The sequence below is a fragment of the Oncorhynchus masou genome, chromosome 24, assembly GCF_036934945.1.
Source record: "Oncorhynchus masou masou isolate Uvic2021 chromosome 24, UVic_Omas_1.1, whole genome shotgun sequence".
Classification (NCBI taxonomy): Eukaryota; Metazoa; Chordata; class Actinopteri; order Salmoniformes; family Salmonidae; genus Oncorhynchus; species Oncorhynchus masou.
Genome location: NC_088235.1, coordinates 106012076 through 106029875, shown reverse-complemented (window position 1 = coordinate 106029875; position 17800 = coordinate 106012076). Strand labels below are relative to the sequence as shown.

Here is a 17800-nt window from a genome sequence, read left to right as displayed (position 1 = left end):
GAGGGAGAAGAGAGAGGCGAGAGGGAGAAGAGAGAGAGGGAGGGGAAGAGAGAAGCGAGAGGGAGAAGAGAGCGAGGGAGGGGAAGAGAGAAGCGAGAAGGAGGGGAAGAGAGAAGCGAGAGGGAGAAGAGAGAGGGGGAGGGGAAGAGAGAGAAGGAGTGGAAGAGAGAGAAGGAGGGGAAGAGAGAGAGGTGAGAGGGAGGGGAAGAGAGAGGCGAGAGAGGGAGGGGAAGAGAGAGGGAGGGGAAGAGAGAGGGAGACTTTTTTCCATGAAGATGTATTGTTTCAAATCTTTTAATCCCCCAAAATCTCCATCCTCCCCTTGCCCCTCACCTTCTCTCATCCAGGACTCAGCAGGTCGTCTGGGTGAGGTGATGAGTGAGCAGACTGAACGTCTCCAGGAGCTCCGTAGACAGCTAACTTCTGGCTCCCAGTCCTACGGGTCCCAGCTAGGCCTCCAGGGTCCAGACCTCCATGATCCAGACCTCCAGGGTCCAGACCTCCAGGGGACCAGCCAGAACTTCCAGGCCCTGCAGGAGGAGCTACGTCTGGCCCTGAGGAGGGAGAGGGAGGCCCAGGCTGAGATCACAGCCCTCAGGACCATGGCAGGCCAGACAGACAGGCCAGTCAACAGGCAGGCAGAGTTTGGAGGTGGGCATCAGAGGAACATGGAGCTCTGTCTGTAGTGGCACCTTCTGGGCTACAGGGGGCAGCACTGTCTTCTCTTCTCATAGAGTTTGGGGTGTGGTGTATGGGTCTACTAATGTGTCTGCTAACATGGGTGTCTTGGTTCTCGGGTGATGATGCTAACCATAGTTAAAACTTGGCAGTATCTGCAAGACAATGTTATTTATATATTAGCTAATTGATTTTTATATTTGCAATTATAAATGTTGATGTTTTGTGTTATGTATTAGTTTTTCTGTATAGTAGCTTGTGTATCAAACGCTTCTCTGAACGTATAACTGGTAGACAGAGAAACAGAGAGGGAAGGTAGGAGTTATGTTTTCATGCATAACATGAGATTTTTAACTTTGTATGATAGTGTTGATAACAGCATGTGTTATGTCATGACTTTTGCTATTTATACCAATAATATGTGTGTGCCTTTGCATGTACCATGGTGGTTATGTTATATACCATGTAATGGTATTGAGTTTATATGCCAGTCTCAGCAACTCAGATTTTTATAGAAAATCAAACAATGCCTGCTGTCTGAAATGTGTGCTTCAAGTTGAATGTCATTTATGTTAGCTTTTGCCAGATTACAGTACATTTAAATAGCAATGAATAACTTTGAAACATTGTCAGAATGTCACACTATAAGGAACACAGTATGTTCTGGATGACACACATACTCCTCTCCTGGACTGTAGGTATGTTTAGTATTCATCCCTTCTCCCAGAGACATTTACCCATCTCGAAAAGAGAAACCATCCGATAACTCCACAGAAGCTGCTTTTCCTATAGTCTTTGCCATCTGAGTCACAACCACAGTAAGATCCTTGTCACTAGAGCACAGTAAGATCACTGTCACTAGAGCACAGTAAGATCACTGTCACTAGAGCACAGTAAGATCATTGTCACTAGAGCACAGGAAGATCATTGTCACTAGAGCACAGTAAGATCACTGTCACTAGAGCACAGGAAGATCACTGTCACTAGAGCACAGGAAGATCACTGTCACTAGAGCACAGTAAGATCCTTGTCACTAGAGCACAGGAAGATCATTGTCACTAGAGCACAGTAAGATCCTTGTCACTAGAGCACAGTAAGATCCTTGTCACTAGAGCACAGTAAGATCATTGTCACTAGAGCACAGTAAGATCACTGTCACTAGAGCACAGTAAGATCATTGTCACTAGAGCACAGTAAGATCACTGTCACTAGAGCACAGGAAGATCACTGTCACTAGAGCACAGTAAGATCATTGTCACTAGAGCACAGTAAGATCACTGTCACTAGAGCACAGTAAGATCCTTGTCACTAGAGCACAGTAAGATCACTGTCACTAGAGCACAGTAAGATCCTTGTCACTAGAGCACAGTAAGATCATTGTCACTAGAGCACAGTAAGATCCTTGTCACTAGAGCACAGTAAACACCCTAACTACCATGACGTTGACAAGCTTAATAAACAAACGTGTGTTCTGTCGGATTTATATGGTGGGCTTGGTTGGTTCTGCTGTCCCTCCCTGACTGACTTCATAAACAATGTCTACATGGGTTGTACACTGGTCATAAACATACATACAAATATATATATATATATATATATACACACACTACCAGTCAACAGTTTGGACACACCCACTCATTCAAGTTTTTAAAATTTATTTTTTACTATTTTCTACATTTCAGAATAGTAGTGAAGACATCAAAACTATGAAATAACACATGGAATCATGTATCTAAAAACGTGTTAAACAAATCAAAATATATTTTATATTTGAGATTCTTCAAAGTTGCCACACTTTGCTTTGATGACAGTTTTGCACAGTCTTGGCATTCTCTCAACCAGATTCATGAGGTATTCACCTGGAATACTACTGTGTTATTCCATAGTTTGATGTCTTCACTATTATTCTACGATGTAAAAAAAAGTCAAAATAAAGAAAAACCCTGAATGACTAGATGTGTTCATACTTTTGACTGGTACTGTATACAGCTCATTTGTAGATATAGGGCATGGTACCCTAGATAACAGTAACACATACACAAAATCATCCCAAATTCAACAGTAAAATGCTCCAATTGCATTACGTTGACATTACATAGAAACAAGGGTAGACTTTCCTAGCTGCATGCAGACACCTGCCAATTAGATCTCCCTTAATCACTCCTCAAGGGAACTCTAATCCTCAGAGCCCTGTTAGACCCAATGAGCAGAGTGATGCCTCCTGCTGGCCGTACCTCTCCTTAACGCCCGTTCCACAGCATAGCATCTGTGAACATAATCTATTGAGTATTGTATCACTCAATAATGTATCACTCGGCTGTTTGACAGTACCAGATTACAGCCATCTAGTGCTTAGACATATGCTTTTGAATGGGCTTCTAGTACATTCCTGAAATCCAATCTTTGTCAAGTGTGTTATGGGATTCTTCCGTCGAAGGAGAGGCGGACCAAAACGCAGCATGGTTATGGTTGAACATCTTTAATAAAGATGATAACGTGAACAATAAACATATACAAAACAAGAAACGTGTAAACCCAAAACAGTCCCGTGTGGTATAAACACTGACACAGGAGACAATCACCCACAAAATACCCAAAGAATATGGCTGCCTAAATATGGTTCCCAATCAGAGACAACGATAAAGACCTGCCTCTGATTGAGAACCACTCTAGGCAACCATAGACTTACCTAGAATACTACACTGAACACAACCCCATCAATCTACAAAACACCTAGACAAGACAAACACATAATCACCCATGTCACACCCTGGCCTAACCACAAATATAAAGAAAACAGAATACTAAGGCCAGGGCGTGACAGTGCCTGTCCACGGTGGTGGCTCTGGCGCTCTGGTAGCTCGGGACTGAGGGGTAGCTCAGAACTGATAGGTAGCTCAGGACTAAGAGATAGCTCAGGCAGGTTGACGGCTCTGGCAGATCCTGGCTGAATGGCGGCTCTGGCGGATCCTGGCAGACTGGCGGCTTTGGCGGATCCTGGCTGACCGGCGGCTCCTGGCTGACAGGCGGGAGACTCTAGCAGCTCCTGGCTGACAGGCGGGAGACTCTAGCAGCTCCTGGCTGACAGGCGGGAGACTCTAGCAGCTCCTGGCTGACAGGCGGGAGACTCTAGCAGCTCCTGGCTGACAGGCGGGAGACTCTAGCAGCTCCTGGCTGACAGGCGGGAGACTCTAGCAGCACCTCCGGACAGGCGGGAGACTCTAGCAGCTCCTGGCGGACAGGCGGGAGACTCTAGCAGCTCCTGGCTGACAGGCGGGAGACTCTAGCAGCTCCTGGCTGACAGGCGGGAGACTCTAGCAGCTCCTGGCTGACAGGCGGGAGACTCTAGCAGCTCCTGGCTGACAGGCGGGAGACTCTAGCAGCTCCTGGCGGACAGGCGGGAGACTCTAGCAGCTCCTGGCTGACAGGCGGGAGACTCTAGCAGCTCCTGGCTGACAGGCGGGAGACTCTAGCAGCTCCTGGCTGACAGGCGGGAGACTCTAGCAGCTCCTGGCTGACAGGCGGGAGACTCTAGCAGCTCCTGGCGGACAGGCGGGAGACTCTAGCAGCTCCGGACAGGCGGGAGACTCTAGCAGCTCCGGACAGGCGGGAGACTCTAGCAGCTCCGGACAGGCGGGAGACTCTACTAGCGCTGGACAGGCGGGAGACTCTAGCAGCTCCTGGCTGACAGGCGGGAGACTCTAGCAGCTCCTGGCTGACAGGCGGGAGACTCTAGCAGCACCTCCAGACAGGCGGGAGACTCTAGCAGCTCCGGACAGGTGGGAGACTCTAGCAGCTCCTGGCTGACAGGCGGGAGACTCTAGCAGCTCCTGGCTGACAGGCGGGAGACTCTAGCAGCTCCTGGCTGACAGGCGGGAGACTCTAGCAGCTCCTGGCTGACAGGCGGGAGACTCTAGCAGCTCCTGGCTGACAGGCGGGAGACTCTAGCAGCTCCTGGCGGACAGGCGGGAGACTCTAGCAGCTCCTGGCGGACAGGCGGAAGACTCTAGCAGCTCCTGGCGGACAGGCGGGAGACTCTAGCAGCTCCTGGCGGACAGGCGGGAGACTCTAGCAGCTCCTGGAGGACAGGCGGGAGACTCTAGCAGCTCCGGACAGGCGGGAGACTCTACTAGCGCTGGAGAGGAGGAAGGCTCTGGCAGCGCTGGACAGGCGAAGTGCACTGTAGGCCTGGTGCGTGGTGCTGGCACTGGTGGTACTGGGCCGAGGACACGCACAGGAAGCCTGGTGCGGGGAGCTGCCACCGGAGGGCTGGTGTGTGGAGGTGGCACTGGATGGACCGGACCGTGAAGGCGTACTGGAGATCTTGAGAGCAGGGCTGGCACCAACTGCCCTGGCTGGATCTTCACCCTAGCCCGGCAGATGTGGGGAGCTGGGATGTAGCGCACCGGGCTAAGCACGCGTACTGGGGACACCGTGTGTTCCACAGCATAACACGGTGCCTGACCACGTCCACCACGGTTAGCACTGCTAGGAGCACTGTAGCGCTGAGCTGGCACAGGACGTGCAAGGCTAGGGAGGTGCACAGGAGGCCTGGTGCGTGAGGCTGGCACAATCTTCACCAGATGACTAGCACGCACCTCAGGACGAGTATGGAGAGCTGACCCAGGTGCCATCAAATCCCCGACACGCTCCGTCGGGCGAATTCCGTGCCTCATGCACCAACACAGAAACTCCCTCATAACTCTCTCCTCCGATTTCCCCATTAACTCCTTCACGGTCTCTGCTTCGCTCACCACCAACACCGACACATAATCACCCATGTCACACCCTGGTTTAATCACAAATATAAAGAAAACACAGAATACTAAGGCCAGGGTGTGACAAAGTGGACACTGAACAGATTCCACAGAGATCTAGACACAATTATGGACTATTTTGCTCCAACTATTTTGCCTTATCCTTTCTAGGATGTGCATTTTGCACTGTTTCATACATTTTAATACTCTGCCCTGGTTACACTTGTCCACAAGAGGTTAGTGGCACCTTCATTGGGGAGAACCACGCTTGTGATAATGGCCGGAGCGGAATCAGTAGGGAATGGTATCAAACACACGGTTTCCAGGTATTGATGCCATTCCATTCACGTTTGTTCCGGACATTATTATGAGACCTTCTCCCCCCCCAGCAGCCTCCACTGCACTTGTCATATCACATGATCTATTATCTATATAAAATACAGAAACCTGTAGATTTGATCAATGCAACATTCTGATGATTTAAGAGTTAAAAGCATGGAGTGTTCTAGGACCTACTGTACCTACAGTAAATCAAAGAGATATGCTCGTCCCAAGGCTAATATTTGACCAATGATGTATATATACACTAGATGACTCACAGGGGGGCACTGTATTGAAACCACCGTGCCTCCATCTTGGAACTCCTCCACCGTTGTAAAACAGCTGAACAAACATTTGTCAATTGTTTTTATAAAAACATTTTCCTTAAAGCTGCAATATGTGACTTATTGGATGACTCTAACAAATAGAAATGTGAGTTATAGATCTGCTTCTACATTCTCTATGCTTGTTTTGTCACATAAACTGAAATTAGGTGAACTATTAGAATTTCAGAAACCAGGAAATGGGGAAGTGATTAATGCATAGTGCACCTTTTTAAAGTATATATATATTTTTAAGTGCTACTGTTACTGTCCTGACTACAACAACAACAATATTTAAATACATGTAATTTTGTCCTTGAAACATTTCATTGAAATACTGTAGAATTCCATTCATTCCAATGGCTGGTAGCTTCAAAGCCTCTCATTGGCCAATACATAGTATAAGCGATCTAGGGTTTATGTACATCATTGTATTTTAACTGTAAATAAATGGATAACTGTAAAACTACTAATATATGTAAAACTACTCCAATAGCTTAGCAAGATAGAAGTTAAATCCTCTCCTAGCCTTTTAGGGCAGCAGGGCAGCCTAGTGGTTAGAGCATTGAACCAAAAGGTTGCAAGTTCATATCCCCGAGCTGACGAGGTACAAATCTGTCGTTCTGCCCCTGAACAGGCAGCTAACCCACTGTTCCCAGGCGTCATTGAAAATAAGAATTTGTTCTTAACTGACTCGCCTAGTTAAATAAAGGTAAAATAAAATAAAAGTGACACCTCAGCCTGTTACTCCACAGAGCTGTGTCTGTAAGGTTGTATTTACTGTAAGTGGTTATCTGCTCTTATAGTTTATTTTACTGTTTATCTGCCCATACAGTAGAATAACCCAGTCCAGAGAGATAGATTCCCTCAGAGGTCATTTCTGAGCTGCTCTTTTTAGAGCTTCTCTCCCTGTCTTTATATATACACTAGATGACTGCCAGGGGGTGCTTTTTTGAACCCGCCACACCTCCATCTTGGAACTCCTCCACCGTTGTAAAACATAAAGACAGGAAGAGACAGCTCAGAAATCACCTCTGATGGAAGAAGGAGAGGTTTTAAGAGTGACCACCACCATTACTGATCTTTGTAGATGCGTTTACTTTTTGTTGGAAACACTATTTGGTGGAAAGACTTTGACATGCAGAAAGGCCAGGATTGGGGGAGATTGTGTTTGATGTGTGAAAACATACAGTATAGAACGGTTGTTGAATTGTACTCTGGCAAAAGCAAGAAGTGTCAAGGATTTGTATGTTTTTATCAATCTGTTGCCAAATGCAAAAGAGTTGCGCTCTTTGTCAGTGTGACATTTTCTTTTCATAATTTGTGTGTATGTTTATTGTTAAGCTAAAAACCGTGTTCTGTTTACAGAATTCAGCTCAGAGGAAGAGGATGATGTCAACAGTGACTATGCAGACAGCATGGAGGAAGAGGAATCCAAACTGACAGCTCAAACCCTAGCCACAATGCAGGTAGGCCATACAATAATAGTTTTTTAATTGTCACATACCAGATGGGTGCAGTGAAATATGTTGTTTTATAGGGTCGGCATAGTACGGCACCCCTGGAGCAAATTAGAGTTGTGCCTTGCCTTGCTCAAGGACACATTGGCAGATTTTTCTGACCTTTTCTAACCCTGTTATGAACTTGAGTGAAGACCCAAAAGCGGTTTTAACAGAAAACAGAGTTCTTTAATGAAAAAACAGGAATGGCATAAATCCTCTTCCAATGTTGTCAGCGGAACAAAAAGAACGTTAGTATAGTGCAGGATGCACCTGCCAGGCAGACTCCGACAGGACAGGACAAGGTGGAAGCAAACGAGACGACAGCTTGCTTCTGGCATCAAAAAACACAAACAAGAATCAGACACTGAAAGTAGCAGGAACAGAGAGAGAAATAGAGACCTAATCAGAGGGGGAAGAGAGAACAGGTGGGAACGAGTGAATGAGCTAGTTAGAGGAGATGTAGAACAGCTGAGGAATGAGAGACAGAGAAGGTAACCTAAAAAGACCAGCAGAGAGAGAGAGTGAAGAGAAAGGACAGGAACAGACATAACAAGACATGACAGTACCCCCCACTCACCGAGCGCCTCCTGGCGCACTCGAGGAGGAAACCTGGCGGCAACGGAGGAAATCATCGATCAGCGAACGGTCCAGCACGTCCCGAGAGGGAACCCAACTCCTCTCCTCAGGACCGTACCCCTCCCAATCCACTAGGTACTGATGACCACGGCCCCGAGGGCGCATGTCCAAAATCTTACGAACCCTGTAGATGGGTGCGCCCTCGACAAGGATGGGGGGGACGAGCGGGAGCGCGAAGAACGGGCTTAACACAGGAGACATGGAAGACCGGGTGAACGCGACGAAGATAGCGGGAGAATAAGTCGCACTGCGACAGGATTAACGACCTGAGAAATACGGAACGGACCAATGAACCGCGGGGCCAACTTGCGAGAAGCTGTCTTAAGGGGAAGGTTCTGAGTGGAGAGCCATACTCTCTGACCGCAACAATATCTAGGACTCTTGGTCCTACGCTTATTAGCGGCCCTCACAGTCTGCGCCCTATTACGGCAAAGTGCCGACCTGACCCCCTTCCAGGTGCGCTCGCAACGCTGGACAAAAGCCTGAGCGGAGGGGACGCAGGACTCGGCGAGCTGAGATGAGAACAGCGGAGGCTGGTACCCGAGGCTACTCTGAAAAGGAGATAGACCGGTAGCAGACGAGGGAAGCGAGTTGTGGGCGTACTCTGCCCAGGGGAGCTGTTCTGACCAAGACGCAGGGTTACGAAAAGAAAGACTGCGTAAAATGCGACCAACAGTCTGATTGGCCCGTTCGGCTTGACCGTTAGACTGGGGATGAAAGCCGGACGAGAGACTGACGGAAGCCCCAATCAAACGGCAAAACTCCCTCCAAAATTGAGACGTGAACTGCGGGCCTCTGTCGGAAACGACGTCAGACGGAAGGCCATGAATTCGGAAAACATTCTCGATAATGATCTGAGCCGTCTCCTTAGCAGAAGGGAGCTTATCGAGAGGAATGAAATGAGCCGCCTTAGAGAATCTATCGACAACCGTAAGAATAACTGTCTTCCCCGCTGATGAAGGCAGTCCGGTGATAAAATCTAAAGCGATGTGAGACCACGGTCGAGAGGGAATGGGAAGCGGTCTGAGGCGGCCGGCAGGAGGAGAGTTCCCAGATTTAGTCTGCGCGCAGACCGAACAAGCGGCGACAAATCGACGCGCGTCACGTTCCCGAGTGGGCCACCAGAAACGCTGGCGAATGGAAGCGAGCGTACCCCGAACGCCGGGGTGGCCGGCTAACTTGGCAGAGTGGGCCCACTGAAGAACGGCCGGACGAGAAGGAACGGGAACGAACAGAAGGTTCCTAGGACAAGCTCGCGGCGACGGAGTGTGAGCGAGTGCTTGCTTTACCTGCCTCTCAATTCCCCAGACAGTCAACCCGACAACACGCCCCTCAGGGAGAATCCCATCGGGGTCGGTGGAGACCTCAGAAGAACTGAAGAGACGAGATAAAGCATCAGGTTTGGTGTTTTTGAGCCCGGACGATAAGAAATAACAAACTCGAAACGAGCGAAAAACAGAGCCCAACGAGCCTGACGCGCATTAAGTCGTTTGGCTGAACGGATGTACTCAAGGTTCCTATGGTCAGTCCAAACGACAAAAGGAACGGTCGCCCCCTCCAACCACTGTCGCCATTCGCCTAGGGCTAAGCGGATGGCGAGCAGTTCGCGATTACCAACATCATAGTTACGTTCTGACGGCGATAAGCGATGAGAGAGAAACGCGCAAGGATGGACCTTGCCGTCAGAGAGAGAGCGCTGAGAAAGAATGGCTCCCACGCCCACCTCTGACACGTCAACCTCAACAACAAACTGTCTAGAGATGTCAGGTGTAACAAGAATAGGTGCGGATGTAAAACGATTCTTAAGAAGATCAAAAGCTCCCTGGGCGGAAACGGACCACTTAAAGCACGTCTTAACAGAAGTAAGGGCTGTGAGAGGAGCTGCCACCTGACCGAAATTACGGATGAAACGACGATAGAAATTAGCGAAGCCCAGAAAGCGCTGCAGCTCGACGCGTGACTTAGGAACGGGCCAATCAATGACAGCCTGGACCTTAGCGGGATCCATCTTAATGCCCTCAGCGGAAATAACGGAACCGAGAAAAGGGACAGAGGCGGCATGAAAAGTGCACTTCTCAGCCTTCACATAAAGACAGTTCTCCAAAAGGCGCTGGAGGACGCGTCGCACGTGCTGAACATGAATCGAGAGAGACGGTGAAAAAATCAGGATATCGTCCATGTAAACGAAAACAAAAATGTTCAGCATGTCTCTCAGGACGTCGTTAACTAGTGCCTGAAAGACAGCTGGAGCGTTAACGAGGCCGAAAGGAAGAACCCGGTATTCAAAGTGCCCTAACGGAGTGTTAAACGCCGTCTTCCACTCGTCCCCCTCCCTGATGCGCACGAGATGGTAGGCGTTACGAAGGTCCAATTTGGTGAAAAACCTGGCTCCCTGCAGGATCTCGAAGGCTGAAGACATAAGAGGAAGCGGATAACGGTTCTTAACTGTTATGTCATTCAGCCCTCGATAATCCACGCATGGGCGCAGGGACCCGTCCTTCTTCTGAACAAAAAAACCCCGCTCCGGCGGGAGAGGAGGAGGAGACTATAGTACCGGCGTCGAGCGAAACCGACAAATAATCCTCGAGAGCCTTACGTTCGGGAGCCGACAGAGAGTATAATCTACCCCGGGGGGAGTAGTTCCCGGAAGGAGATCAATACTACAGTCATACGACCGGTGTGGAGGGAGAGAAGTGGCCCTGGAACGACTGAACACCGTGCGCAGATCGTGATACTCCTCCGGCACCCCTGTCAAATCGCCAGGCTCCTCCTGTGAAGAAGAGACAGAGGAAACAGGAGGGATAGCAGACATTAAACAGGTTACATGACAAGAAACATTCCAGGATAGGATAGTATTACTAGACCAATTAATAGAAGGGTTATGGCGCACTAGCCAGGGATGACCCAAAACAACAGGTGTAAAAGGTGAACGAAAAATTAAAAAAGAAATGGTTTCGCTATGATTACCAGAGACAGTGAGGGTTAAAGGCAGCGTCTCACGCTGAATCTTGGGGAGAGAACTACCATCTAAAGCGAACAAGGCCGTGGGCTCCCCTAACTGTCTGAGAGGAATGTCATGTTCCCGAGCCCAGGTCTCGTCCATAAAACAGCCCTCCGCCCCAGAGTCTATCAGGGCACTGCAGGAAGCAGATGAACCGGGCCAGCGGAGATGGACCGGAAAGGTAGTGCGTGATCCAGAAGGAGAGGCCTGAGTAGATGCGCTCACCAGTAGCCCTCCTCTTACTGATGAGCTCTGGCTTTTACTGGACATGAGGTGACAAAATGACCAGCGGAGAGCCGCAGTAGAGACAGAGGCGATTGGTGATTCTCCGTTCCCTCTCCTTGGCCGAGATGCGGATACCCCCCAGCTGCATAGGCTCAGCATCCGAGCCGGCGGAGGAGGGTGGCAGTGATGCGGCAGGTGGCAGTGATGTGGAGAGGGGAGCAACGGAGAACGCGAGCTCCTTTCCACGAGCTCGGCGACGAAGATCAAACCGTCGCTCTATGCGAATAGCGAGAGCTATTAAGGAGTCCAGACTGGAAGGAACCTCCCGGGAGAGGATCTCATCCTTAACCTCGACGAGGAGACCCTCCAGAAAACGAGCGAGCAAAGCCGGCTCGTTCCAGTCACTAGAGGCAGCGAGAGTGCGAAACTCAATAGAATAATCCGTTATGGATCGATTCCCCTGACATAGGGAAGACAGGGCCCTGGAAGCCTCCTCGCCAAAAACAGAACGGTCAAAAACCCGTATCATCTCCTCCTTAAAGTCCTGATACTGGTTAATACACTCAGCCCTCGCCTCCCAGACTGCCGTGCCCCACTCACGCGCCCGTCCGGTAAGGAGAGAAATGACGTAGGCGATGCGGGCTGCGCTCCTGGAGTAAGTGTTGGGCTGGAGAGAGAACACCACATCACACTGAGTGAGGAATGAGCGGCACTCAGTGGGCTCCCCAGAGTAACACGGCGGGTTGTTGATCCTGGGCTCCGGAGACTCGGAAACCCTGGAAGTGGGCGGTGGATCGAGGTGGAGTTGGTGAACCTGTCTTGTGAGGTCGGAGACTTGGACGGCCAGGGTCTCAACGGCATGTTGAGCAGCAGACAATTCCTCCTCGTGTCTGCCTAGCATCGCTCCCTGGATCTCGACGGCGGAGTGAAAAGGGTCCGGAGCCGCTGGGTCCATTCTTGGTCTGATTCTTCTGTTATGAACTTGAGTGAAGACCCAAAAGCGGTTTTAACAGAAAACAGAGTTCTTTAATGAAAAAACAGGAATGGCATAAATCCTCTTCCAATGTTGTCAGCGGAACAAAAAGAACGTTAGTATAGTGCAGGATGCACCTGCCAGGCAGACTCCGACAGGACAGGACAAGGTGGAAGCAAACGAGACGACAGCTTGCTTCTGGCATCAAAAAACACAAACAAGAATCAGACACTGAAAGTAGCAGGAACAGAGAGAGAAATAGAGACCTAATCAGAGGGGGAAGAGAGAACAGGTGGGAACGAGTGAATGAGCTAGTTAGAGGAGATGTAGAACAGCTGAGGAATGAGAGACAGAGAAGGTAACCTAAAAAGACCAGCAGAGAGAGAGAGTGAAGAGAAAGGACAGGAACAGACATAACAAGACATGACAAACCCTTTCTAACTAACCTTATCAGTTTGGGTTTTCAAACCAGCAACCTTTCAGTCAATGGCTCAATGCTCTAACCACTAGGCTACCTGCCGCCATACTTTAGCTAACCTAGAATATTGAAATAGTGGTAGATTTGTTTTGTCCTAATCATATCACACTGAATGTTTACTAACCCCCACTCATATTTTAGTTATCAACATACTGTGGCGATCTTGCACGCTCATCTATCTCTCTCTCCTGTCTCCTCAAATCAGAACGCAGAGCTTCATGGAGGACCTGGGAAAGGGAAGCTATCCCAGGATCCTGTGAGAGAGGGCCAGGGGCTGGTGGAGGTGAAGCAGCTGGTGCAACAGAAGAGGGTGGTGGAGAGAGAACTGCAGGAACTAAAGGTTCAGCTGGAAAAGGCTGGCTTCTCCTCCCTGTCCCAGATGAGGTACCGATAACACGCTAACTAGCTGGCTGAACACACCACATGTTATGAAACATGATATAGATACAGTATATGAATGAAAGTGAATTAAATTGTATGAATGAGATGAAATGAATTCAAATGTACCTTCATTCATATAAGGAAACATTGACTCAATCTAAAATCTTTCCCGCCTATTTTGGTGGTCTTGTGCCGTTTAAGATGAGGATTCTTTCTTATGAACATGGTCTTATTTATATTACAGCATATTGGATGACTGTCATTCATTTTCCATTCACCCAGTTCAATGTAACATCGATAGGGTTAGGCTACTACATGATACTTGAATTGAATGAGGTTGCTACAACCTAGCCTGTGAATGAACGTTTACAATGTAGGTGCACAGGTCAAGAGACACATTTTGAGTAATCAACATGACAGACAGTGACACGTTCACTCTCTGGCCTGCATCTAGCTGATCTAGGGTGTAATCATTAGTCCAACAGTGGCAAATTAGAGTTTCCATTGGACAAACTCAGGTATGTTTATCCCCGTTTCGTTCCATTTGCTCCCGTTTAAGAAGGTTTTGTATTGAAGTAAATGTACCCAGAGGAGGACAGAAGCTATCTGTCCCCCAGCTACACCATGATGCTACTCTACAGAGTGCTGCTGAGGCTATTGTAGACCTTCATGAGCAAAACAGTGTATTTCATATATTTTATGTAGTTTTATCTAAAAAGGACAACTAATGTTTCAGTATTTAGATATATTTTTTGTTGTTGCATTTTTACCCCCTTTTTCGATCTTGTCTCATCGCTGCAACTCCCAACGGACTCGGGAGGTGAAGGTCAAGTCACGCGTCCTCCGAAACATGTGGTCACTGCATCTCTGTGCAAGAGGTGTCACTATAGTACCTGGTTTGAATCCAGGCTGTATCACATCCGGCTGTGATAGGGAGTCCCATAGGGCAGCGCACAATTGCCCCAGCGTCGTCCGGATTTGGCCAGAGTAGGCCGTCATTGTAATTAAGAATTTGTTCTTAACTGACTTGCCTAGTTAAATAAAGGTTCAATTTAAAAAACACCCGCCTGCTTAACCCGAAAGCCAGCTGCACCAATGTGTCGGAGGAAACACTGTTCAACTGATGACAAGGTCAGCCTGCAGGCGTCCGGCCCGCCACAAGGAGTCACTAGAGCGCGATGAGCCAAGTAAATGGTCCTCCCCTTCCTTGTCTGAGAAGCCTCCGTTGGTATACAGAGGTCCAGCATATAGGTGTACAAACGCCTGTGGTTTTCACCCTGGCCGGAACAGTGGACATGAGAGGTTTCATCTGAGGTTTGTCTGTGTTCTCCTTCTCACAGGAAAGCCCTCGTCACCCTACGCATGGAAAATAAGGAGCTGAAGTCTCACCAGACAGAGAGACAGCCAGGGACAGACCTTAGGCATGAACAGATGCTTCAGGAGGAAGAGGAAGAGGATGAAGAAGAGGTGGATGAGGAGGAAGAGGAGGAGGAGCTGTGTGGGTCTGAGCTGTGGGAGGCCTGGGATGATGATTGTCCTTCCCAGGGGAAGTGCTGTGCCCCCAGGCCCACCCTGAGAGACCCTGGCCTGGGGAGGAGACACTGCACTAGGCCTGTATCTCTGGACCTGGGAGCCATGCTGTCCTGCTCCACACAGGTAGGGGGAGCCACCACACACTAATAATGTGTGATACTGTATATTGATAGATCACCTGTTTTTTAGGCCTGAAATTAATATCTGCATCTCCATGGATGTAAACAGCACTGACGTTGCTCTGGTCTTGTGTTGCAGGATGAGGATGATGAGGAGGAGGCAGGAAGAGAGGCTGGAGGCAGGCGGCACAGCGCCACAGAGACAGTGATGGTTGAGAAGGCTGTACGTCTGCAGCTAGAGAGCAAGGAGCTGAAGGAGAGACTCATGGTGTCTGAGGCCACGGTGCAGGCCCAGGCTGAACAGCTCAAAGACTATAGAGACCTACTAAGTGAGTCAACCACACATACCCCCTGACCACACATACATCCTCACCACAGATACCCCCTGACCACAGATACCCCCTGACCACACATACACTCTCATCACACATACCCCCTGACCACAGATACCCCCTGACCACACATACATCCTCACCACACATACCCCCTGACCACACATACATCCTCACCACACATACCCCCTGACCACACATACATCCTCACCACAGATACCCCCTGACCACAGATACCCCCTGACCACACATACACCCTCATCACACATACCCCCTGACCACAGATACCCCCTGACCACACATACATCCTCACCACAGATACCCCTGACCACAGATACCCCCCGACCACACATACACCCTCATCACACATACCCCCTGACCACACATACCCCCTGACCACACATACATCCTCACCACAGATACCCCCTGACCACACATACATCCTCACCACACATACCCCCTGACCACAGATACCCCCTGACCACACATACACCCTCATCACACATACCCCCTGACCACAGATACCCCCTGACCACACATACACCCTCATCACACATACCCCCTGACCACACATACACCCTCACCACACATACCCCCTGACCACACATACACCCTCATCACACATACCCCCTGACCACACATACACCCTCACCACACATACCCCCTGACCACAGATACCCCCTGACCACACATACACCCTCATCACACATACCCCCTGACCACACATACACCCTCATCACACATACCCCCTGACCACAGATACCCCCTGACCACACATACACCCTCATCACACATACCCCCTGACCACACATACACCCTCACCACACATACCCCCTGACCACACATACACCCTCACCACACATACCCCCTGACCACAGATACCCCCTGACCACACATACACCCTCATCACACATACCCCCTGACCACACATACACCCTCACCACACATACCCCCTGACCACAGATTCCCCCTGACCACACATACATCCTCACCACAGATACCCCCTGACCACAGATACCCCCTGACCACACATACACCCTCATCACACATACCCCCTGACCACATATACCCCCTGACCACACATACACCCTCATCACACATACCCCCTGACCACACATACACCCTCACCACACATACCCCCTGACCACAGATACCCCCTGACCACACATACACCCTCATCACACATACCCCCTGACCACACATACACCCTCACCACACATACCCCCTGACCACAGATACCCCCTGACCACACATACACCCTCATCACACATACCCCCTGACCACACATACACCCTCACCACACATACCCCCTGACCACAGATACCCCCTGACCACACATACACCCTCATCACACATACCCCCTGACCACAGATACCCCCTGACCACACATACACCCTCATCACACATACCCCCTGACCACACATACACCCTCATGACACATACCCCCTGACCACAGATACCCCCTGACCACACATACACCCTCATCACACATACCCCCTCATCACACATACCCCCGACCACACATACCCCCTGACCACACATACACCCTCATCACACATACCCCCTGACCACACATACCCCCTCATCACACATACCCCCTGATCACAGATACCCCCTGACCACACATACACCCTCATCACACATACCCCCTGACCACACATATACCCTCATCACACATACACCCTCATCACACATACCCCCTGACCACACATACCCTCTGACCTTTGACGAACCCTGGCTAACAAGTCGATTCAGCAATACAAAATTGGGTTTAATTATTTATTTACTAAATACCTAACTAATCACACAGAATTATATAAACATAGAATGAATTATACCTTGATTACAAATGACGTCATAAAGGAAAACATCCCTAGCGGGTGGAACAGATATGATGGCTGGTTACACAAAAGAAAAGGGTCTGGGTTTGAGTGAAAGAGCGGGAAGACTGAGGGACAAAGGAAGAAGCTGTGCTATCGTAAATACAGTATCTTATGCATTCTAAATTACCGCCCATTTGGAAAAGGAAAATGCAATAAATATTTACTCTGAGCTGCGCTTCGGTAGGTTGGTGGTAGATGGAAGCCCGTGTTGCCATACCGAGTTCTTTGTCCTTTGAAGAATGTCTCTGGTGGTCAATTGGATATGTTGTAGTAACGTCGTTGTGTGATAGACGGGATACTCTGTCTGTTCCTTCCTTCCTCGTTTGCAGCTGCTGTTGCTAACTCAACGGCTAGGAGGTATCACTTCTGTTGTGAATAAGAGTTCAAAGTACATACCATTCGCTACCAAAGCTCACGCTGATGTTGGCTTCGTTCTGTAGTTATTATCTGAACCATTCTGTCATCGGACCGACGTCCTCACATCCTCGGAACAGGAGGTTATATTGTCGTCAAGGGCTTATATAGTGGAGGGAGAAAAAGGGTGTGTTTCATAGTTTACAACTTATGTCTCTTCACGTGGGCAGGCCACTCAGTCGGGCCTAATTCACTCATGAAAACTGAATTCTCACATTTTAGAAGCTAAAATCACATTTCATCC

The 17800-nt window shown here is 49.2% G+C and overlaps 1 protein-coding gene across 2 annotated transcripts in view; it reads left to right on the top strand.

Moving 5' to 3' along the window:
* pde4dip (phosphodiesterase 4D interacting protein) overlaps nt 1-17800 on the top strand; it is a 163901-nt gene that overhangs the window by 96061 nt on the left and 50040 nt on the right. For both annotated transcript variants that reach the window (XM_064935988.1, XM_064935987.1), the window contains 5 exons: nt 348-651; nt 7448-7548; nt 13100-13278; nt 14616-14931; nt 15067-15256. In XM_064935988.1, the coding sequence (XP_064792060.1) occupies nt 348-651; nt 7448-7548; nt 13100-13278; nt 14616-14931; nt 15067-15256 (1090 nt within the window). The remainder of the gene's footprint in view (nt 1-347; nt 652-7447; nt 7549-13099; nt 13279-14615; nt 14932-15066; nt 15257-17800) is intronic.